The 21,603-nt window shown below is 43.3% G+C and overlaps 1 protein-coding gene and 1 long non-coding RNA gene across 4 annotated transcripts; one reads left to right on the top strand and one right to left on the bottom strand.

The window, feature by feature from the left end:
- Positions 1-1,130: 1,130 nt before the first annotated feature.
- WDR45B (WD repeat domain 45B) lies at positions 1,131-19,545 on the bottom strand. The gene is made up of 10 exons (XM_030014869.2): positions 19,302-19,545; positions 13,308-13,382; positions 10,186-10,287; positions 9,457-9,544; positions 8,818-8,912; positions 6,829-7,019; positions 4,774-4,859; positions 3,771-3,872; positions 3,110-3,231; positions 1,131-2,752 (listed from the first exon to the last, which is right to left on the bottom strand). Exons 1-10 carry the CDS (start codon positions 19,366-19,368, stop codon positions 2,646-2,648), a joined length of 1,035 nt encoding a protein of 344 aa, XP_029870729.1. The 5' UTR covers positions 19,369-19,545; the 3' UTR covers positions 1,131-2,645.
- LOC121233338 lies at positions 3,879-10,865 on the top strand. 3 transcript variants are annotated; one of them, XR_005932492.1, is made up of 4 exons: positions 3,879-4,213; positions 7,526-7,615; positions 9,528-9,696; positions 10,586-10,865. It is a non-coding gene; the product is annotated as an uncharacterized LOC121233338 (long non-coding RNA). The 3 variants fall into 3 exon arrangements; XR_005932491.1 differs by having other exon boundaries at positions 10,554-10,865; XR_005932490.1 differs by lacking the exon at positions 10,586-10,865 and having other exon boundaries at positions 9,528-9,877.
- Positions 19,546-21,603: the final 2,058 nt, after the last annotated feature.

The raw sequence follows: 21,603 nt of genomic DNA, 5'->3' as shown, positions 1-21,603 counted from the left end.
GTGCCACAACGGGGCAAGCGTGCTGTTGCCAGTCTTAGTCCTGAGCTTCACAGTGTACCTGGATGGTGCAGCCGTGCAGTGTCATAAATCAATCAACACGGTGGATATGTGGTCTATCAAATACTTATAGTACTACTTATTTTCCAAAAAAGCAACTCACTAAAATGCTATTCCATTTCATTTTAGAGGTATGTTTATCCTCTGTCCCACTTAATGAAAATTTTGGTTAAATTTACTGACCTAACGCAGTACAGCAGAAAGTGATACAATGAAGTACTGGCAGAGCAACCTGGAGCCAACACCAGGTGCGAAGACTCATTCTTTTACCTAATTTCTGATTCCTGTAAAATAGCCTGTATACTTAAAGATAAGGATTTGCAAGTAGTACAAGCAGAAGGAATGTGAGATTTAATATGTTTAGGTATGTATTAAGGGATTCCATCATTAGTACAGCACTATGGTCTGTGTGTGCAGTTAGTGTTGTTCTAATTCTTGCTGTCACACTAGAACAGATGTTTAGGGGAAGTTTTACAAGTTTGGTAGAGTTTCAATCAACCAAGAAATACGTTCATAGTCTCTGGTCAACTAGAGGATAACTTCAATGGGAGGGCAGGGGGATGGTGCTTCAGCAGATTAAGGTACATAAAACCTTCAAAGCACTGTGCAGAAGGCTTAATGTTTTAGTTAACGTAGTTTCCTTGCTATTTAAAGTGAGCGCAGCTGACTGGATCATAAACAGCTTACAACTGCACCAGAGAGAGAGGATTTAAATCGTCCTTGGAGAATGGTTCCTAGTGCTTTCTTGCGCACCTACTTCTCCAGGGCAGTGGCAGTTTCCAGTTGGTTGTTCTACTAATACAGCTGTTAAAAGGTAAGAAGGTTCAGAACAGCAGCTGTGGTGAATAGCACTGAACAAGAACTGGTTTGCACTGGGAAGTTGGACTTGGTTTGGTGTAAATACCAATGTCAGTGTCCCAGGCAGTAATTTGTGTGCTTCCTGTCCTCTGTTTACATGGCATGGGCAGTGTGATTTGGCTTCTGTCCTTCAACAGCCACCACTGTTGACTCAGTTACAGATTTATTCCCCCAAACCTATGGCAAAAAGAACTTTGGCTGTGATCATCAGTGAATACAGCAAAATTAGTCACTTTTATTTAAAAGAAATAACATATTACAAATAAGTGTGCAAAACAATTTCTGTGATTAAATACACATAAAAGCAACATGCAACCTTGACATCAAAATCTGCGTAGAAGTTAGTCCTTAGTATGTTATGTGACACTAAAAGAAACTTGTCAAATTTAGAGAGCTTGCAGCTAAACAATCTTAGAGTGAACTGGCATGTCAGATCTGAAGCATCTGTGAAATTAAGTTTCAGAAGAGCAAGACCTTACCCCCCCCCCCCCCCCCCCCCCCCCCGGTATTTAGTGCTATGAACGGAGAGCTTGTGTCTATTTCAGTTTCTAGTTTAGTATCTTGTGCCTTAGTTCAGCAGTAAATACTAATTGCCATATAACAATTTTGGGAAAGAGTTTACAAGTCAGTCGGTTTAGTCTAACCTAACTGTCCCTAGGCCAACAGTGTTTAGTACGCAACATCTCAAATTAAAAAAAAAAAAGTTTGCAAGTTTAAAGCCATTGCAGAGACCATTATTTCATGCCACCTTGTTCATTTATTGTGCTGGATGTGTAAGCGGCCTGTCCAGTCTTCCAGTTGAAGCACAGCAGTTTTAGAAGCAGTCAGTACAGCTGTCACACCAGTACCAAGGGTGGTTTTTAAACCTGGAATGGCTGTTTTGTTACAGAAGGAATCACCTCTACAAATACAGGAGCTCCAGGTGCCCGAGTGCCCTGGGCGCTTGCTCCACGCACCGAGGAGAGGGTAGTTGGGTCAGCCAGTGCCTAAATGTGCCTTCAGCTACTATGTACAGTTTGGCACCTTTGACAGTTAGTGCTGATCGCTCAACTTGCCCAACATAGGCAGGTGGACGGGAACAGCCATCTGTGGCCCCATGACTACCACCGCCCACCCCCCCTAGCCCAGGTCAGAGGACAAGCATGGTTCAAGCTACAGTTGTCTGTGGCTACGTGCTTGTCATCTCTTCTCCTCTGTTACTCTGAGATGTGCTCAAGGGACAGGGGGAAGGCAGCACTCCTGCTCCTAGCCAGGCTGGTGGAGTTTTATTTGAGCATGATCCATAGTATTCCCCCCCACTCCCAGCCATTCAGAGGCAGTAAAGCAATACCTAAAATCTTCTGTTTTCACATCCCTTTTTCTAAGGCTAGTTGTACATTTGTACAGCCCCCTGCAGATCTTTTTGTGTGGCAGGCACTCGTGTTTAATCTAAAGTCATTTCACAGTTTAGATTAAGAGAAACCCAATAGGCACAAGCTTGTTGAAAGCCACATCTTGAAAACTTGAGTTGATGACAGTAACCCAAAGAGATTTTAATGATGAATACTTGCAGAAATGAGAATAAACATATGTAGTCCACTACTTCAGAGCTTGTTGTGATCACGTTGGGCCAGGCTTCTCAGTGAGGTCTGCTAAACTTCTTGATCAGTATTGGACATTCATATACTGTCCTTCCAAAGATGTGGAATAGCCAAGGCAGTACTTTGACCCATGCATTCCCCTCAACTCAGTCAAAGCTTGTCGTCCGTCATTTCTAGAAACTGAGCATAGACATCCCTTGAGCATTCCCCTTTTTGGTTGAATAAGAACTTGTAGTAGCTGCCATCTGCACATATTGCTGAAACAAAAACAAACATGTTAAGTTCAGCTGTTCCAGAGGCACTCTTCTGTTCCTGCAGCTGTAGCTTAAACTGACCTTTCAAGCCAATGGAACATACAGAGGGCTGCTCCAGAGGAACCCGAGGTAAGTCAGTCCTCATGCAGTGTCTGTCAGCCCAGCACTGCACCCAGGATTGCTTCCTTCCACCCCGCGCACTGTTTGATCTTACTCCCTTGCAGTGCTGAGCAGCGAGAGCTCCTGTTCTCAGCTGAAGGGAGATGGAGCGCCTCAGCTGAGCATTCCCACAAGCTCAAAGCCAGTGTAGTTCAAACCCTGGTTCTCCAGACAGAACCTGGGGAAGCCTCCAGTACTTACCTATGACAGCATTTGGCTCTGTTCCAAAGGCACAAATGCACGGAGAGCCTGAGGGAACCTGAAACTTGGAAAAACTCCATTTGGAACTGAAGTATTTGGGGAGAAAGCTGGCAGAGGCCAAACTGAAAGAGAGAGAGAGGAAAAAAAAAAGTGTAACAACTCAGTAAGGTGTTGACTAGAGTTGATTTAGAACTGCTGGCGTGTTAGAACAAGTCACACTAACTGCTATTTTTGATTGGCTTTTTTCTTCTACTACGTATCAAGTAACATGTACGATTCCCCTTCTAGGGAAGGTGGACCCTACAATTACCTTTCTGGCTTCATGTTTTTAAGTGACTGCAAAAACTGCCAAAAGAATGGATTTTAGTAGAGATTGCTTTATGTGGAGTGTCCACAAAGTATGTTCATGCTAAGAGATAGCCACTAAAAACCACCCTAACCTTCTGCTGGAGTTCTACAGCTCCACAAAGGACAGCAGAAATGTGGCAGTTGCTATGTAGTCCTAAATCTGCAGCTTCTCTCAAGCACAGCAGATGTATCTTACCACCTCCAGGAGTGCAGGTATTGGCTACTGCTTAAACTCTATTGGAAGGGCAACCCCCCTTCCCCAGCCCCCCCCCCCCCCCCCCCCCCAAAGGCTTCAGAATGGCTCAAACCCTACCTTGACTGCTTATTTCTTTTAGGGTCTTCTGCAGCAAAAATATGTACTGTGCCATGATCGCTGGATACGCAGATTAGGGAAGCATCCTGATTGAAGTTGATACTGTAGAGAATAGAGACAGTTGCAGTATCCCTACTGGAATGTACCCACAGCTTCTGGTGTACACAACTCTGCTGCTGCCGTTGCCTAGAGCAGCTGCCAGCCTGGCAGACAAGGTGTTAACAGCTCCTCTCCTGAAAGAGCTGGGACTCCTGCGATTCAGCACTGCTTTGCTGACAGGATGAACAGCCCCTGCAGGGGTGAGTGCAGGCGCTTGGAACAGAGGACCTGGTCTATCAGACCAGCCATGCAGCGGACTGCCCTGACATGACACGAGGGGTGTGGGCCATTCTGCCACTTCTGCTGGAAGAAAACACATGACCTCTGCTCCAAGGAGCAGGCAGGTATTGGAGAAAACGTGCAACACTCCTACCCCAGAGTGGTGCTCAGTAAAAGAATGGAAGTTTCCCCACTCCTGGGAGAATGCTTCCAGCAGTGGATTAGTCAAACTTCTGCCTTGGGCTCTCGCACGCAGAGCAGTGCTGTGTTGTAATAAACCTCCACTCGCCCCCAGGTGCTCGTCCTAGTCTCTCTGGGAAGTGTTAGGCCGCATCGCTACATTCCCCTTATTTCAGTGGGAAGTCAAAGTATCCCCCCAGCTACTGTTCATTCTATGCAGAGAAGTGGGCCTATGAATATATATGTCTTTACCCCAACCCCTATAGCCTGTGCGAGGCTTCACACAGCTGCCAGCTACTGCTCTCTCCTCACCAGCACCGAGCAGAGAGGAAGACGCACAGGCCCAGTGCAGCCCTGGCACTCGGGCTGCCAGGAGAGTCCTGCCTTGCACCTGTGGCAGCGTAACTTTCCTTTGCTTTTTGAAGATGACTCAGGTGCCATTTACTGGGGTGCCTCAGCACAACACTACCCACAAGACGACAACAGCAGAAGCAATTAAACATACCAGTATATATTGGCTGCCTGTGATCCTCTTCGTAGCTCCTGGATTAAATGCCCTGATGAAGTATCAAATATTCTTATGAGGGTCCCCTTGAAAAGAAATCAAGCATTATATCAGGAAAGACAGAAGACTCTTTACAGCTGTGAACACATCCTAAAATTCTATCTGACCAGCATGCCTCTACATACATCATTGGGTTTTTCATTGTGGTAGATTTGAGAGAACCTCTCAATGTTAATTTTTGGGTAGAATATTGATGCCATCCCCACAATGTTACAATGCTTTGGTACATAATCCTGTTACTTAGCTATGCAACTAAGTAAGTTTCTTCCAGGTTATATTCTAAAGCACTAGTGCAGCCCTGGCATTAGTTTGCAAACATGAGAGTAGACTTGTGTACAGCCTTTTGTGCCCAGGTGCTGTGAATCATTTGTTTCTTGCTCCCCATAGTCCACACCCTGTTTTGATTGGTACTGTGCAATTTTTTTTCCCATAAGTATGATCAGGCTGTGGCTGGTCTTGCCTTACCATTAGTTCAGTTGAAGTAATTTAGAAGAATTGTTTCCCTATCACATGCTCATTATCTGTATTGATCCAAATCTGAGACCCCCACAGGTGAGTCAGGTTACAGACAGAATACTGCATTGGAAAACTGTACTTCATTTTGAGTAAACTAAGCTTGACACCAGAGATGCAAAACATGTCAGTGTATCCCAAATAAAGTGATCAACAATTCAGTAGTGCTTTCGTCTGATGAATTATGGGGTATACATTGTCACCTACAACTCGTGTTACACACCTGGTTAACAAATGCATCTCTTCAGTCACACACCAGTGAATAACAGAACCCAGCAGAGAAAGATTCGGGTAAATGTCAGCTTAGTTTTGATTTAAGACACAAGCCTGAGATGTTTGCTTACAGTATGTTCAGTATGGCAGTTTGGCCATACTCCTATTTCAGTTTGAAAGTGCTGTTTGAACTTTTTCCTCTATGCAAAAAAAAAGTCTTCATACAAATTCAGCAGATTATTATTCTGTTTAGCAATGGAGTTGGCAGTTTTAAGAGCTGTGTTTAGAACACGTACAGTAATTAAGCTTAGGTAAGAGACTATGGCTGCGTGTTTTGTTTTTTTTTTCTTAAGCTTTTTGAGCTATATAGGCTGTGCAGTAGAAACTACTCTAAACAGAGACTTGTTGGATTAATTTAGTGTGTCCATTTTAGTTGAGTGGAAGAAGGTAGCGAGTACTCAACTTGCCTCAGGTAGATGGGTACATCTACCTTACATTCCTTTGGACACTTTGGAAGCAATCATAGTCTTGGACTTCACTGACGTTCCCATGGAGAGGGCAGGTCTGTGACTTCTTTGCATTCTTTCTACATCTCTCTGCACCAGCCCAGCCCAAATGGATTTGTACTCTGCAGTAACTTCAGGTTTTTGTCAGTCTATTGTGTTCTTTACCCCTATGTAACATACGACCACACACAATTTGATAAATATTCCAAGAACCATTTTAACATTTACACTCTATGAAAACATCTGCAACATGTGTGTGAGAAAAGCAGAGGCAGCACGCTTCCCTCCTGGTCTGTAACAGGAGTTAAGCCAGAGCAGAACTACGTCCTCCAGTGTGACAGACCTATTTGAAACTATTTCTTTAGCCAGTGGTTTTGAAGTGAATTTAAACAGAAAATAATAAAGGTGAAAGAATGCAAATAAGCTTCCCACCCCCCACCCCCTTCATTTTTTAAATTAGTAGCAGTTATTGAAGAACACATGAAACATGAACTGCTTGGGCCAGATCTCATTCAAATGTCACTGAAGTCACTGCTACAGTCAGCTAAAACGTAAACGCTACCTCAGGCACGGCATTTGGATTCCTGTTTGGGTATCCTAAAGGAGCAGTAAAGATAAAGACTGAGAATGCATATTTCAATGACAAATTTTCCAGCTAGTTATTTCTATGTCTTTCCTACGAAAGGATGCAACTTCCTATTTTAGAAGGAGTTACTACACTAGAATGCACAGTAAATCAGAGGTAGAAGGAGATTATTCTTACTTTTTCTGATGCTGTTGCAATTCTTGTTCCCTGCAGGTTTAAAGCTATACAGCTCAAGACTCCTTCATGAGCTGGTATGTCTACAGGAGGCTTTTCTGTATTAGCAAGATCCACTATCTGCACATGCCCAGTATGTGTTCCAGGAAATGCAAGAAGAGAATTATTACTATTTGGACAAAGGACACAGAGACCTAAAAGACAAAAAAAAAAAAAAAAAAAAAAAGAAAGAAAAAGAGAGAGAGAATAACCATGTAGTTTCCATAGCCTAATAACATTTTCAAACATAAGTTTCTAAAATATTGGTAATTTCAGAATAAACAAACATACATGTAGTAAATCAGAATTTCATTTTAATGGCTATTGCAGTATCCCAAAACATGATCCGTCCATAAGTGCAGAGCATAGAGAAGTAGGGGAGTAGCATTATTTTAACTTGCTCTCATCACTTTATTTCAAAGTAATCTAGTTGTGGTTATCCAAAATCTGGATGTTTTCGGAGATCAGCTCCATCAGTCTGTTACAGCAAAGCTATTTAAAAAAAAATAAAAAAGTCTCCTTAGCAGCTCGAAAAGGGTAAGAGTTTATAATAGGTGATATTTTAGTTTCTCCTCTGTCAGTAAAAACAATTAGTATTAATTAATGTTTGAACTTGGTTCTTATGGCACTTGTGCTTTTTTTCTTCATAAATTTTTTACAGACCATTTAAGGTAAAACACATCTCTGCCAGGTGTTTTGCTGATACCAAGTAAATTCCTGCAAACTCAGCCCACAGCTAGCTGAGCAGTGGGTGAGTATTACAAGAAACAACATAACTTCTACTGCATCTTCCACCTTACACCCAGCAGCCTGGAAGTCAGCATGCCGAATCTGCTCCTAGGCTGTGCTGTCCCTGAGTGCAGCCAGCAATTCCCTGTTCGCTTCTAGCAGGCTTGACAACCTCTGAAGATGGGGACTCCAAGCCTAAGTAACCTCCTGGTGGAGAAAACATCTTCCTGACATCGAAGCTGATCCTCCCACCACCCCTTGTTCTACTGTCTGGCACTATCAAGAAGAGTTTGCATCCATCATTTCTGTAACTGTCCTTCAGGTTGCTGTAAGCCACTAGCGGCAGACAGCCCTTCACAGTCTCCTTTTGGCATGAGTAAACAAGCCTAACTCCTCAATCCCCCGCCCTGTGCAGGCCATGCACTTTGGGTCCCTGACCACCTTCATCGCAGGGCGCAGTTGTGCCTGGAGGCAGATAGTCACACAGTTACCATTACATCCCTCCAGTCTTACACCTTCCCTTACACACCTAGTCTTAGGTGTGCAGCTGATGGGGGAGCATGCTCCTCTCTTTACCCTCGGGGCTCTCCTTCCAGACAGTACCTCCCTTTTGCAATGATACCTACTACAACAAAATGTTTCCTTAGGTCAAACACAAACCCTATCTCTCCTACGCTCACCTGGAGCCTAGAGCTGGCATCACCACACTACACAATACTTAGCCTGTGGCACTAATACTCAGCTTGGTTCAAGATACCTTCTGCTCGCTTTAACAAAAGACAAAGCCATACCTTGCTATTTAAAAAGAACAACATCAGTTCGCTAATTAGGCTCTTTTGACACCGTTGGGAATGGTTCACTAGACAGCTTAGCTCTATTACAAGAGAGGAATGCTGCACTTTAATAGCGTTTGTGTTTATAATTAAGCTTTCAGCACAAAATACATCAAGTTCACAGGTTCTTTACAGAAGAAAGCATATAGCTCTTAGAGAAATCAAATCTATAACATAAAAGGAATACACGAAAAAGCTGTTCTGTGCCAAGTATTAATAAATTTTAATACCTTTATAAACACAAAAGCATCTCCAAAAGGCTTGACTATAGTGCAATAAGTAAACTGGTTAATGACTTTAGTAAGTAACTGATTCAGGCAGCTAAAGATAAATAGCACATCAAGAACAGAATAAACTTGTTTCCATTCCCCAAGCCATGTACACAACTAACCTTTAGGGTTGTAGCAGGTTTCAAAGACGTGCAACTGGTGGGGATTGTGTGTGAATGTGAAAACTTTAATCATCGAGTCCAAGACTACCACAATTCTGAAACAGACAAGAAGTTCCTATGACTTGGGGTGGGTAGAACAGGGACATAGATATTAATTCAAATCTGCAAAGGCTTTCAACTGATTTAATGGCTATATTCTTCCCCCCACCTCCAACAGGCAGTCTTGCAAAAAACATGCAATGAGCCTGCAAAGCACTTTTATCCCAAGCTGTGACAGCAGAACCCCTCCGCCCACACATACACAGACTCCAGCTGTTAATATATGCTCTTGCTCTAGAGATCTGCCTGAATTCCCTTCACACTCCTCCATACCTAGAAAAACAGTCAGCAGTAGCCACATGAGAACATTTCCCTGCATGAGAGGGCCAGAAAAGTCTTAGAGGCTTTTCACCAAGGTTTCAGATGCCAGTATACTTGAGCTGTGATCTGTTAACACCTAGTGCTTGCCCCCAAAAGCCTGTTTCACTTTTAATTGCTGGTGTTAAAGCAGGATCTTTTTCTTTCTACAAACAGCTGGAAATGAATAAGAACAGCGTACAAAGCCAAGCTGCACGTTTGGAACGTGTTTGTTGTACCTACCTATCTCTTCGCAGCTTAACTGCTTTGACTTCTGTAGAAAACTCTATCTCAATGACAGTCTTCTTCTTCAGGTCATCCCAGATCATTACTGGAACAGTGCAGAGATTGCATTAGGTCATCAAGGCATATCTGAAGATGCACATCATCTCCCTTATAACAACTTCTAGTTTCTGAGAAGGCTAATCAAGAGGTGAATCCAATAGCTAAGCACTTACAGACTGGCATCCTGCTCACCAGAAGGTATTTAGCTACTATATATCAACACAGTCTTTCATGCTATGACTCATGCAGGTAGGAGCTGGTAAACTCTAACCACAAAAGCTGACAATAAAACCACATCTTTCTAAAGACAGTCAGCTTTTTTGTTTTGCTCTGAGGGTTATCAAAGAAATAAGGCAGCAGAGTCAAAAAAAGTAGCATATTTTCCCACAAAGCTCGCCAGCCAGGGACCTTCTCCCCCTCAGGTTGCTGAGCCATAGAGTCTCTTTGCAAAGTTAACTGTGTGAAGTACAGACTTTGTCACCAGGTCTCAGAGACTGGTCACTGCAGGTAACTGCCTGTTAACACTGCAACAGCAGTGATGCAACATAATTCACCACAGTTCCTTAACACCTGCTGCAACATCCCCTCCATCCAACCTTCAGAACAGCAGACCCCAGCTCAAGGTGTTTGGTTTGGGAGTTCTTTGGGCAGTTTCACACATAACAAGATCTATTCCTTGAGACTGACCTTTGTTAGGTGGATACTTTGGCTTTTTTCCTCCACCTACTAGTGCTAAATAGTTGCAACGAAACAGCATTTCGACATGGCCAACACCGCCTTCTAGAAATTCTGAAAGACAAATGTATTTTATTTAAAAGTGTCAGAACCTGTTAAAATGCCATCTGATTTTTTACCACTGTTACAAGAAAAGCTTGCATTATCTAGCACTTCTCTCAGGCACCTGAGAAGAATAGTATTTTCCTACCCTGGCTGACCTTAAAAAAACAGAGAATCCTCTAAGAGTGGGGGTGATGGACAAGAAATCCTGACAAAAAGAATGAGGGGTTTTCGGGGTTTTTGTTTAATTTTTTTTTTTTGTGCTTGTTTAAAATTAGGGTTCTCAGCAAAGTTGCTTTATTTTTCATAGCAATGAAGATCACCACTGTTGTCATGCAGTTGGGACAGGCCTCATTTTCATATATAGAAAAAACACAGCAAGGTTTTAAACACACTGCATGAGAGGAGACCAAGCAATATCACCATGGCAGCTTGACCATTTCTATTATACAGTGGGTTTGTAAATATGTTTAGAAAGACTGTCCAGTTAGCTCAAATTCATTCCCCTCACACACACACATTGCAAATCTGGTGTTGCTCTATTATGCTAATGCCATGCATTTAGAAAAATACCAAAACTATTCATTAGTCATGAGCCTTTTTATTTGCAAGAGGATTTGTCTTTAGGGACTTGGTGAACTTGAGGAAAGAAGGCAAAATGCACACCTGTGTAACTGAACTAGAATCTCTAATGCTTATTCTCTGGAGCATACCCATAGCTGCTAGAATAGGTGAGAAGTATGGTCCAGCTCCAGCAGGCCTCCACTTGATGCAGGAAAACAGTGAAAGCAAAACAGATCAGCTGGTGCAGACAGCTTCTCATTTATAGTGCAAGGAAAAAAAGTTTTTTTTCTTTTTAAGAATCTCAGCTGCAGAGGAAGTAGAATAAGATGCCATGCTTATGGTGCAAGTGGAGGAACAAAATACCAACCAGGGGATTTTTTAATAAAAGAATTTTTCTATTTGATGACATTTGAGCAGAGGCTTGGCTTTGTTTACATAGCTTAGAGGGCTGCTTGGCATTCCACTGGGGAGAGAGAACTGAATTGTCAGGAGGAGAGGCCATGACTATGGCCTTCAAGGTAGATGAGCAGATTTAAAAACAAACTTCTGCTTTAAAAGACTGTCCAAAAACTCCACACACTGGCAGGCTGCAGCAGGAAAGGTGGATGAAACTAGTAAACCATTTCAAAGCTAGAGGAAAAGTTGAAATTTCACAAGGACTCGAGAGAGACCTACTGTCAGAAATAGGGATGGGAGAAAACACCAAATATGTCGGAGGAGCTGGGAGGAAGCACTACAATGGAAAGATGCAGACATACGCATGAAGGATAGGACAAGTGAGATTCAGTTAGACATTAAGAAGCGCTGCACTACATCTGGATGAGGAATCTATGTTGGGACTTGACTACACAATGCTGAAAAGATATTCGCACTGGAGCAGTAAAGCCTTGGATTTCATACAAGTCCTTGTGGTTTCTGCAACAACACTTTTGACTGCCGCACTTCCTTCCTAAAAATAGTTGTATTTGGACACTACCCTCTTCTGCACCTGATCCTCCTCTTAACTCCATTAAAGCGTTTAAAGTGTGACAGCACATTTTGTTATGAAGAGGTATTATCACCGCGACAAAAAGTCTTAAAATATTTACGAATTATAACCCAAAACAATTTAAGAATGCGCAATGTGTTCTGAATCTATGTTAGAACAGACACTTTAAGTTCTGACAGGCGTTGCTTGGGTGGGGAACTTCATGGAACTCCTGGATATAAGAAAGACAAGCCAGGGTGTAACAGTTAAGACTTGGTTACAGAAATCAATCAAGTAGTCCCAGTTGGAGCTTGTCTATCTCAGGTAGGTTTGAATAGGTAGGTTTAAATATACATGAAAGATGAACAAGATTTCTCTATGTACCTATGCAGCCAGTACAGTCTGACCTCTCAGGATCCACACGTGAAAGGCGATGTGACTCTTAAGAAACATTTCACGATAGGAGCCCTGGAAGTATGTCCTGAGCTACTGGCAGGGAAAGTTTTGACAAGGAACTCAACAGGACTTCAACCTGAATTCTCATCCTTTTAGCACACTATCAATCACAGACAACAGTCCCAAGACATGTTGCTTACGGCAGAATTTAGTATTAAGAACAGAAAACAGTTTGTCAGCTTTGGCCACATGAACAGTGACTGAACTCTTACAGCACTAGAAAGTAAAAGCATGCCTGTTTCATAGGAATTGCTATTTTAAATACATTTTTCCTCTTATTAAATCCTTTCTATCACCACAGGCTGAAAGTGCTGGAAAACCTGTTCAGCATGGCAGCTTTCTTCCTATATTTAGGGTTAGAATCACATGGCCAGGCTTCATTTTCCCTTATTTTGACTCAGTTATGTTTGTTTTCTGATAAAAAGCCCCACTACCTGTTAATATAGCTCATCTAGTAATTTCTGTTAAGACATGATACTAGGTTTACTCCCTTAAGATCTTCCCAAACTTTTTAAGCATACAGAGAATATAAAATTTAGAGTATTAGAGGTCTGAGCTCACAGTGCTCTTGCAAGCTATACTCTAAGCAAGTACGAGAAATGTTATGTCCAGTAAAAAGGCAGTAGTTTTATTGCTGTACTAGATCGTTCCAGATTACTGCACAAGAACAGAACAAATTCTCTTGATGGTACATAATAATGCTGCAGCAAGCAACTCTTCTACCACTTGTGAATAACCAGGCAACTCGCCTCCTGTTCAGGACTACAAACATTAGCAACAGCTAACACAATTCAGCCTCTGCAAGAAGGTGAGACACATTCATCATCAGCCAGCTTTATGCAAATGAACAGCATATAAACATCTGACCAGGCAGTGGCAAAAGTGAGAGTCCCTTAGGGACCAGCATGGACTTCCTTTCTTGAGGCTTTATTCAAAGCCTTCTAGTGATGGAACAGTGAAAGCAAAGCAAGAATCTTACAGAAAAAAATGAGGAGGCTGAGCTTCCAACACAGAACTAGCATGGTATAATAAGTAAGCATTTTACCTTGTTTCTCTTTTTCTTTGAGTGGATCTGCATTATAAACTCGGAATCCATTTTCCATTCCACATGCAAAGCATCCTGTAGTAAAAAGCACATATATATATACATATACAGTAATTGCAAGATACACTCAAGAACTAAGCAAGAGCCAGAGAGTTGAGAGCACGTTACTTGGTAACTGCATTGTTAAATTCAAGCTGAAGACCACTTGCAGGCTTCCTTAGTGTTTGCAAGTAAAAACCATTTACAAGAGTTGTCCTCTGTGCTGGCCTCTATTGAAAGTAGAAAGTTCTCAGTATTCTTTTTAGACAGGTAAGAAAACAATGGAAGGAAAGGAGAGCAATTCCCAACCCATCTGTATCCTATGCCATGCACTACAGAGGGAAGGAAACCTGCATTTTAACTTTTATGGCCCAACAGCCATTATTAAGCAAAACCCCTCCTTTCTTATTAGATCCAAATTTACACCGTGATTACAACTATATGATCAATTGTTCATGTTTCCACAGAAAAGAGTTTCTCAAACATAGTTTTTAAGAATGCTCTAATGAGAGCCTACCGAGTCGGATGCCAATAATTACATGCCAATAGCTTAAGTCTAAACCAGGGAATAATTAGAAGCCAGATTAAAATACTCTGGAAAATTATTTTAATTACATTTACATATAGAATTATGCATGTGCCTTTTTAGTGGAACCCATCCAACTGCCAGTGTCCTGTCCTGCTGTTTTACTGACTAATGGGTGAATGTAGTTACTAATATAAAGAAATGCCAGCGTGCAGTTCAAAGCAGCTACCATTGCTAGAGGCAGGTTGACGGAAGATTAGTTACTACACAATTTATATGCACTACATCAAAAATCCCGTTAAGATATTCAAGGTACTGGAACAGAGGTATTCAAATTAGTCTGGTTTTATTCTTACGCACTGCAATGACTGCAAAGATTTAAACCCTCCAAGTGAAAATTGAGGAGCTATGTCTAAATGCACCCCTTCCCCAAACTCAGGACCCCAAAATCACAGGTGCACAGCGGAAGGAGGGAAGGAAGTCTTCACTTTCAACATAAGGTATCCAAACCATTTGCTCATAGCCAGGTGACCCATGATTTCCTACACACAAGACTGGACTGGTTTTCTGTGGCGTGATGGCTCAGAGGCTGGCAAAAGGGCTCAGACTGCAAGAGACCGTTTCAGGTATTCCTGGTGCCAAAAGTTCACAAACAGCCAGCAATGGTCCTCACAACACAGGCAACTAACTTTGTGGTTTGCGTACTATTAGCTTAATATAAGATCAATTTAAAAAACTGCATATGCTCATTGAAGAGCAAGTGAGCAACACTCAGTACGTGTCTTCCACTGCTCATATCTTGATGCAGGTTAAGATGTCAGAACAAACAATACAACTGGTGACATCTTGTTGGGGTTTTTTTGTTATAAACACAGAACAAAATCAATGTTCTCACATAACAATAAGAAAATTTATAATAAACTCGATCTTGACAACAGTATTAGTTTAAAAACTCCACAGTTTGGGAAAAATAATATAGCCAATTTGAGATTCCTTTTTAATACTTCAAGAGTTTCATTCCAGGTAGGACCACTTTAAAAAAAAACAACAAAAAACCCCCACAACAACAAAAACCCAACCAACCAAACACAAAACCCCCCAACCAACCAAAACCGGCATTACACACATCCTCTGCTTTACAGACCAGTATCTTAAGAGGTGTGGGGGTGTATGTTTGGCAGCATCCTTAGGGTTCCTATTCACTTAACTCACACATACAAAGGAAAAATTACTGCAAGATCCACCTCTGCACCCTTCAATGTAGAAAGGAAACAAATTAATGCTCTTACTTTACATATAGTTCCTGACAGCAGAGTCACAGACCCAATATACCAGACTGTTCTAACACTACGAGTTAGCTAAATAGTGAAGAAAACAAAACACACAAAAACCCTACTCCGCCAGCCCAGAAGACTCACAGGCACAATTTCACCCTGTCCAAGATTTTGTAATAAATTAAGCACAAAAAATTCTTGTTTACATATGTAAACATACCTAGAGAGTGGGTAACAAGTATATAATAACTATAGAAAGATTAGTAAAGATATTGAAATCGATGCTTTTAAATTAACTATTTTCAATTTACCTCCTCCCTTCTCAGTGCATCATTCTTTAGTTTCCTCTGTCAGTCAAATATATAAGAGTGTGCTGTGCTGAATTCACAACACTAATAAGCTGCCACCTCGTGCAGTATACTTTACTGGGATAACTGGAAAGCAAATTACAATGGCAACATTTCTCTCTACATAAAACAATACCGTACAGGATGAGAACTAATCTGTTTCTGGTAGCTGTAGTGTGTATCCATATAATTATTTTTCCAGCAGCAGTTTTACAACACAATTTTGTATTTCCAGGAGAGACGAAGGAGAGGGATACTGAAACTGTTCTACAGTAAAAGAGCACCATAAAGTTTTACTTGTGTTAACACCAGCAGCTTTTAACAAACCCAAACAGAACATTCCTAATGCATTAAAATGCAGACATTACATTTCATGTAGCACCACTACAGCTTTTCTGCAGGGCTAACCTTTTGACTAAGATGTGGGCAGCTTTTAATATCTTGGGAATATCTACATTTTTAAACTGGAGACAATACACCAGAACTGATGGAATGTTAGTAACGGTGATATTCCTCACACAGTCGGGCATTACTGACAGAGATACAAAGTTCTCACTCATGGCAACCCCTGAGCCAAACAAGAAAAAAAAAGCCACACAGGAAGATTACTGCTACTCATTCAATTCCGGGTTACAGCATCAGCTTTGGAGCCCAGTGTTTCCCATCTGACTGATCCCAGCGTTTACCAGTGGGATCACAAATTCAACAGCTACAGCTACAGCCTGTAAGCTCTTATGTATGAGAGAGGTGGAGAGGGGCTGCCAAAAGAGGGAATTGCTGCAATAATAGGTATGCTTCCTTCCACAGGAAGTTCACATCTCATTTTAGGGGACAGACATGCTGTCAAAGAGCCACTGACAGAAAACACCTCAGAAACTTAAAAAAAAAAAAAAAAAAAAAAAGATTAATTATTACAGAATTATTACCCTAACCTGCAGTTGTGCTTGTTCCTACAGTAAAAGTACTATTTGCCAACAGTCCCAGTGAGGCCACAGTGAGTTTTGTTTGTTTTTCTAAAACCAAAGAAAAAGGAAGGGTTAAATTTATGACTGCCTAGAAGATGCCACAAGCTGAAAGGGGCATGCTGACATAAAGGAATCTGCAGGCTTTAGGGCCTAAGATCCAGAAATTGAAACAGTGAAGTCTAGGGAAGCGACTACGTCAGGCGCAGTTCCTAGCACGTTAGTTTTCCTTGCCACAGCAAATTTTTTCTAAAGCCATAAGAGAGAGCACAGAATCCTACTAACATTCATGGGGTCCTATAGCTAAGCATTTCAGTCCACTAACAGAGATCAAACGAATAAGCCAAGTGTTTCAACACCAAAACAAGTTTTCGAACTAGCTTTAGACTACAACAGTGACAAAAGAGAAACTTGTAAGCAATTTACGTATATACTTTCTGGTATGGTAATTTATTATGATGTTTTGTCAATTCATTTCTGTAAAGCACTTTAATGTCCTTCTGAAAGCGTTAGAAAAGTGCCTGAAATCAGGAGCACACCAGCTTGAAATTAAGAACCTGAAGTCAGAGTATTCTGTTTTAAAACAACTGAAAACACCTTGCAATATGGGCCTTCCATTTTGGGGAGGGTTACACTGTTTATTTTTGAGTTTAAAAACATAAAGTGGCAAAGGCACCCAATATAAAAATACAGTATCACTCAAAACAGTAAGGGAAGCACATTTCAGAAAAACTGCAGATGCTAGCTTTATCGCTTGTCAGTCATGGAAGTTAAGACTTGGAGAAGCTCATAAGATCATTTCTCCCATCTCCCCATCACTACGGGATTGGCTAGTGTTAAATTACTAAGAAATTAGGTTATTGTGACAATATATGCAGACACCCACACTACTAGGCTTCAGCACTCAAGTGACTCATATTTCTATTTTTGGTAGAAGGAACAAGGAAGAAGTGAAGTTTTCCTCTTATATGCTCTTCTTTGAGCTGCCAAAAAATTACCTATCCTTTAACACTTTAAAAAGGTCCTAAACTAGTAAAAAGTTAGCAAGCTACCTACAGTTCAAAAGTCATCACTCATAAGCAGAAAGAGCTCCGGGAGCCTCCAAATGTAAGCCAAATACACATTTTTTTCTTCAAGTTTATTGTTGTTATTCAATTGGCTGGCTAGGCTAGGTAGGATGGGACTTGAATACTGTCAGCTCACAGATTCCCAAGCCAAATTCCTTAACGTACTTTGGATGTGACATTATTCAGGAAGGTGTTTATTTTGCATTCACTGCTACAGAATTTAAGGAAGCCTTTGCAACAAAGAACAAGTTTTACACACTAAAATGATGTTCTAAAGCATTTTGCAGTAAAAGAGAAACTTATCTTACACAGTTCTCTTTAAAACCCCGCCCCATCACAGGCCAAGCATCACGTGTTACCGTTTCATTACAGACCCCTGCAGATCTGAAATGAAGCTCATTCTCGCGCAAATCAATTCTTCCACCTCTGTTGCAAACGTAAGATGAAAATAAGTGCATAGTTGCTGAAAAACAGATGTATTGTTTTTAAGTCAACAATACAGCACGAAGAGAGCTACCAAGAAGCTCACTTTGTTAACAGCTTGATACACTACTGACAAAATGTCATCAGAGATGTCAGACTAAAATCAATAGAATAATTTGTGTTTACGCACAACTTCAACAGCATCAGCAACAGGTATACAAACAACAGTCTACAATGACAGAAGCTGCAAGACTGTCTTGGGCAAGAGTATTATTTGTTAAGACAAAAGGATGTTACAAAATGATGACCTTCTATTCCTCATTTGACAAAAATGACACTTACTCATAAGACTGGTGCTATTTTTATATTGCAAAAGTAAGATGAGGCATATGCACCCCCTTTCTAGAAAAGGCCTTCCCATTTCTAACAAAGTAAAAAAATAAACCAAGCATAAAGTGAAGCTTTTCAGTGGTCCATGTATCTTGTCTACCAGTATGATTAGTAGTTTTAACCGTAATTTTTAAAATACAAATCAGGAAAAAAAAAAAAAAGTAGTTATACTGCTGATTTTAAACGCAAGGTACTTACACTGACAAAATGACATTTTGTGAGCTACCTTTTCAGCAATGCCGTTTCAAAAGAACATCCCTTTGAGCACATGTTTTAAGGCAGACTTATACAACTACACAAGGAAAGCTAGCCAATTTTAAGCAGCCCAACTTGCAGCAAGTACCAAACCGCCATCTAAGAAGCAGGTGTATTTGAAGATGCACATTAAACACGACTGTTCCTTCTCCACTCCCCCCAGCCAGCTCTCCCCTAAGTGAGCACACACACACGCACTACTGCACCGGCACTAAACCGACAGGAGAACGCCTCGGCCGCACCTCCGCGAACGCAGCCTTCCCGCCTTCCTGAGGCGGGGGCTGCGTCCACCACAGCAACTACACGGACCAGACCCCGGTCATCCTGTCACAGCGGCGGCGGCCGACAGGGAGACACAGACACACACACAGACACAGCGAGGGGCGCCGCGGCCGGCCCGCCCGCCGAGAGACGGGAGGGATCCCAGGCCCAGGGCAGCCCGCCCTCCCCCAGCCAGCCCAGGCCGCCCGCGCCGGGTCCCGGTTTCTCGCCGCTGCCGGGAGCCGCGGCAGGCCCAGACCGCCGGCTCCGGGCGGTTACCTCCGCCGGGCTCCCAACCGCGAACCGCCACCCCTCCCCGCCGGCACAAACCGGCTGCCCGCGGCCGGGCCCGGGTGAGAAGCCTCCACGTCGGGCGGCGCCCGCTCCCCTCAGGGCGCCGCGCCCCGCAGCTCCCCCCCCCCCGCCCCCGGCCCGGCCCCGCCACCTCACCGTGGTCCTGGTTGAAGCCGGCGTAGAGCAGCCCGTTGCCGTGCGGGTTGGCCGGCAGCAGGTTCATGGCTCCTGCCCGTTCGCGTCCGCCCGCCGCCCTTTAAACCATGGCGGCGCCCGCCCGCCCGCCTCAGCCCCGCCGCGGGAGCCCGCCCGAGCCGAGCCGAGCCGAGCCGAGCCGAGCCGAGCCGCGGCGGACAGGCCGGCGGCTGCTTCCGACCCCGCCAGGCTGCGCCGCCGAGCGCGGAGGCCATCCACCCACCAGGGTGAGGAGCGCCGATGCAATCGAGCGGCGCCGCGCCCCGCCTCGCCCCTGCGGCCCGGCGGGGAATGGCGGCCGGTGCGCCTGGCTCTGAGGGAGCGGAGCGGGGATTTACCGCTGGGCAGGAGGAGGAGGATCTGCTCCAGCTAGATGCGTCTCTGAGGAAGAGGAAGATGTTCTCAGGGGGCTGCTTCGGGGAGGCTGTGCCCCGGGGGCCGCGCAGGCACGGGCTGGGGCTGCCCCCCACCACGGTGGCGGCGAGTCCCCTCTTGGGGGCTCCCGAGGGTGTAAAAACACAGGGGCTGTAGCTTTACCGCCTGGAGCCCTGCGTGGGCCTGGCGGGCCTGTGGGGATCCCCTCTTCCTCACAGGGCGATCACCCTGGGCTTCTCCAAGGCCAAAAGAGCTGGGATGGGCGAGCCGGGCCTGGTAAAGCGTGAGGAGCCAGCTGGTGTGAGCCCAGGGGCACCGTGGTACAGGAGGATACAGCCCCCGGCCCCCTCACAGCTCTAAAAAAGCTCTCGCCTCAAGGCATACTGAGTATCAAACTAGTAAGAACAGAAGAAATACAGTTAGAATGTGCTAAAATAGGGGATCCCCTCACTTGCAAAAAAACCCCAAAACCAGAAAACAAACCCAAACAACAACAAAAACCTTGAAAACTTGGAAGTTTTCAAGACCCAAGGCCTGAGCAACCCGATTAGAGTTCCACAGTGAATTTACGTCAAGCAAGGTGATGGACCTGATGGCCTGCTGAGGTCCCTTCCAAGCTGAATTATTTCATAACTGTATGATTAGCTGAAAGCCCACATCTTGTGTGTGCTCGCACGAATGCCAGCTATTCCATGCCATTCACATGCATTCACTTCCTTTTCTAACTTTCTCTGTGCCTTCCACATCAATGGCTTGATGTTCTGTTTCAGATTTGTGACCTATTCTCCAGTGCAGACTTCTGTTTGGAAATTACTACAGCTTTTCAGTTTACAATGGCTCATTGCAATCCTGGAACTATCTGCAGCGACCAGCTGGTACATTGTTTTTGTGCAGTCATATGTATAAAAAGTAAAATAATCACATTGCATCTTTACAAGATTTTGTCTCCTCAGGCAGTCAAGAGACTTGGTATATGAAATAACAAGCCCGTCTTCGCTTTTTTTTAAACCTTCCTCTTTCCAGCTACAGGCTCAGGCTTTACTTATTGCACATGGGATTGTTGCAGGCATTACCAGAAGCGAGGAGTGCTGCTCTAGCCTCTCCTCCTTACCTTGTCTTTATACTGGCTGGCAGAAGCAATAGAGAATCTGACCTTGAGGACACACACATCCATGTTAATGCTCTCTGCAGTAAGGCATTCTTACTGCACATCACGTACAGAAAGGAACCAAACTAATGACCTGGTGATTGAAGAGGACAAGATTATAATTTGGAAGAAACTTAAAACAGTATAGCAATGTGCATGGAAGAGAACTCTTCATCCTGCACCCAGCCACTAGTCAAACATAACCAGACCGCTCCCAAACTACGGGTGTCTGACTCAGGTTTGACCTCTTGTAGCTGTTGGCCGCTATGTACTTTTTCTTAAGATGTGGAGATGCAATTTCTGCAGTCTAAGAGAGCTTCATCCCGATACCTACAGCATTTCTCTGCAGCTCACTCGGCATAGGCAGACCGGCAGATGGAGCCTGCTCAACACCGAGGGAGTGATCTGACAGGAATTCTGTCCATCGCACTTTGTTTTGCCGTTTAGTCTTTAACGATGAGAAGACTTGTTCTTGATTGCACTTTTCTTTAAGTAGTAATGCCAGGTCATGGCATAACTTTGGCATTTCACTGGCTTGAATTTTCCCTATTCGCCTACAGAGGCTGTGGATTTCTATACTGATCTAGAAGGAATATTATATATACGTAACTTGACGGTATCTCACTATAGTGAAGACACCTAGAAGAAACTGGGATGAAGCTACACCATCACCTCAAAGGATTGTTATTACAACTCCTTCACAAATGGAAGACTTGACGTGTATTGTTCTTCCATATTTCA

The sequence above is a fragment of the Aquila chrysaetos genome, chromosome 5 (genome assembly GCF_900496995.4).
Source record: "Aquila chrysaetos chrysaetos chromosome 5, bAquChr1.4, whole genome shotgun sequence".
Taxonomy (NCBI): Eukaryota; Metazoa; Chordata; class Aves; order Accipitriformes; family Accipitridae; genus Aquila; species Aquila chrysaetos.
This window is presented reverse-complemented; position numbering and strand designations above follow the sequence as displayed.

What these genes read in the sequence shown, in the direction of transcription:
- WDR45B (XM_030014869.2), bottom strand. Translation starts at nt 19,368, where the DNA reads ATGAACCTGCTGCCGGCCAACCCGCACGGCAACGGGCTGCTCTACGCC. An exon ending in CAAAGAAAAAGAGAAACAAG is followed by an intron (nt 10,288 to 13,307) that starts GTAAAATGCTTA and finishes TTTGTCTTTCAG; the next exon opens with AATTTCTAGAAGGCGGTGTT. An exon ending in TTGCAACAGCATCAGAAAAA is followed by an intron (nt 4,860 to 6,828) that starts GTAAGAATAATC and finishes TTTCTTTTCAAG; the next exon opens with GGGACCCTCATAAGAATATT.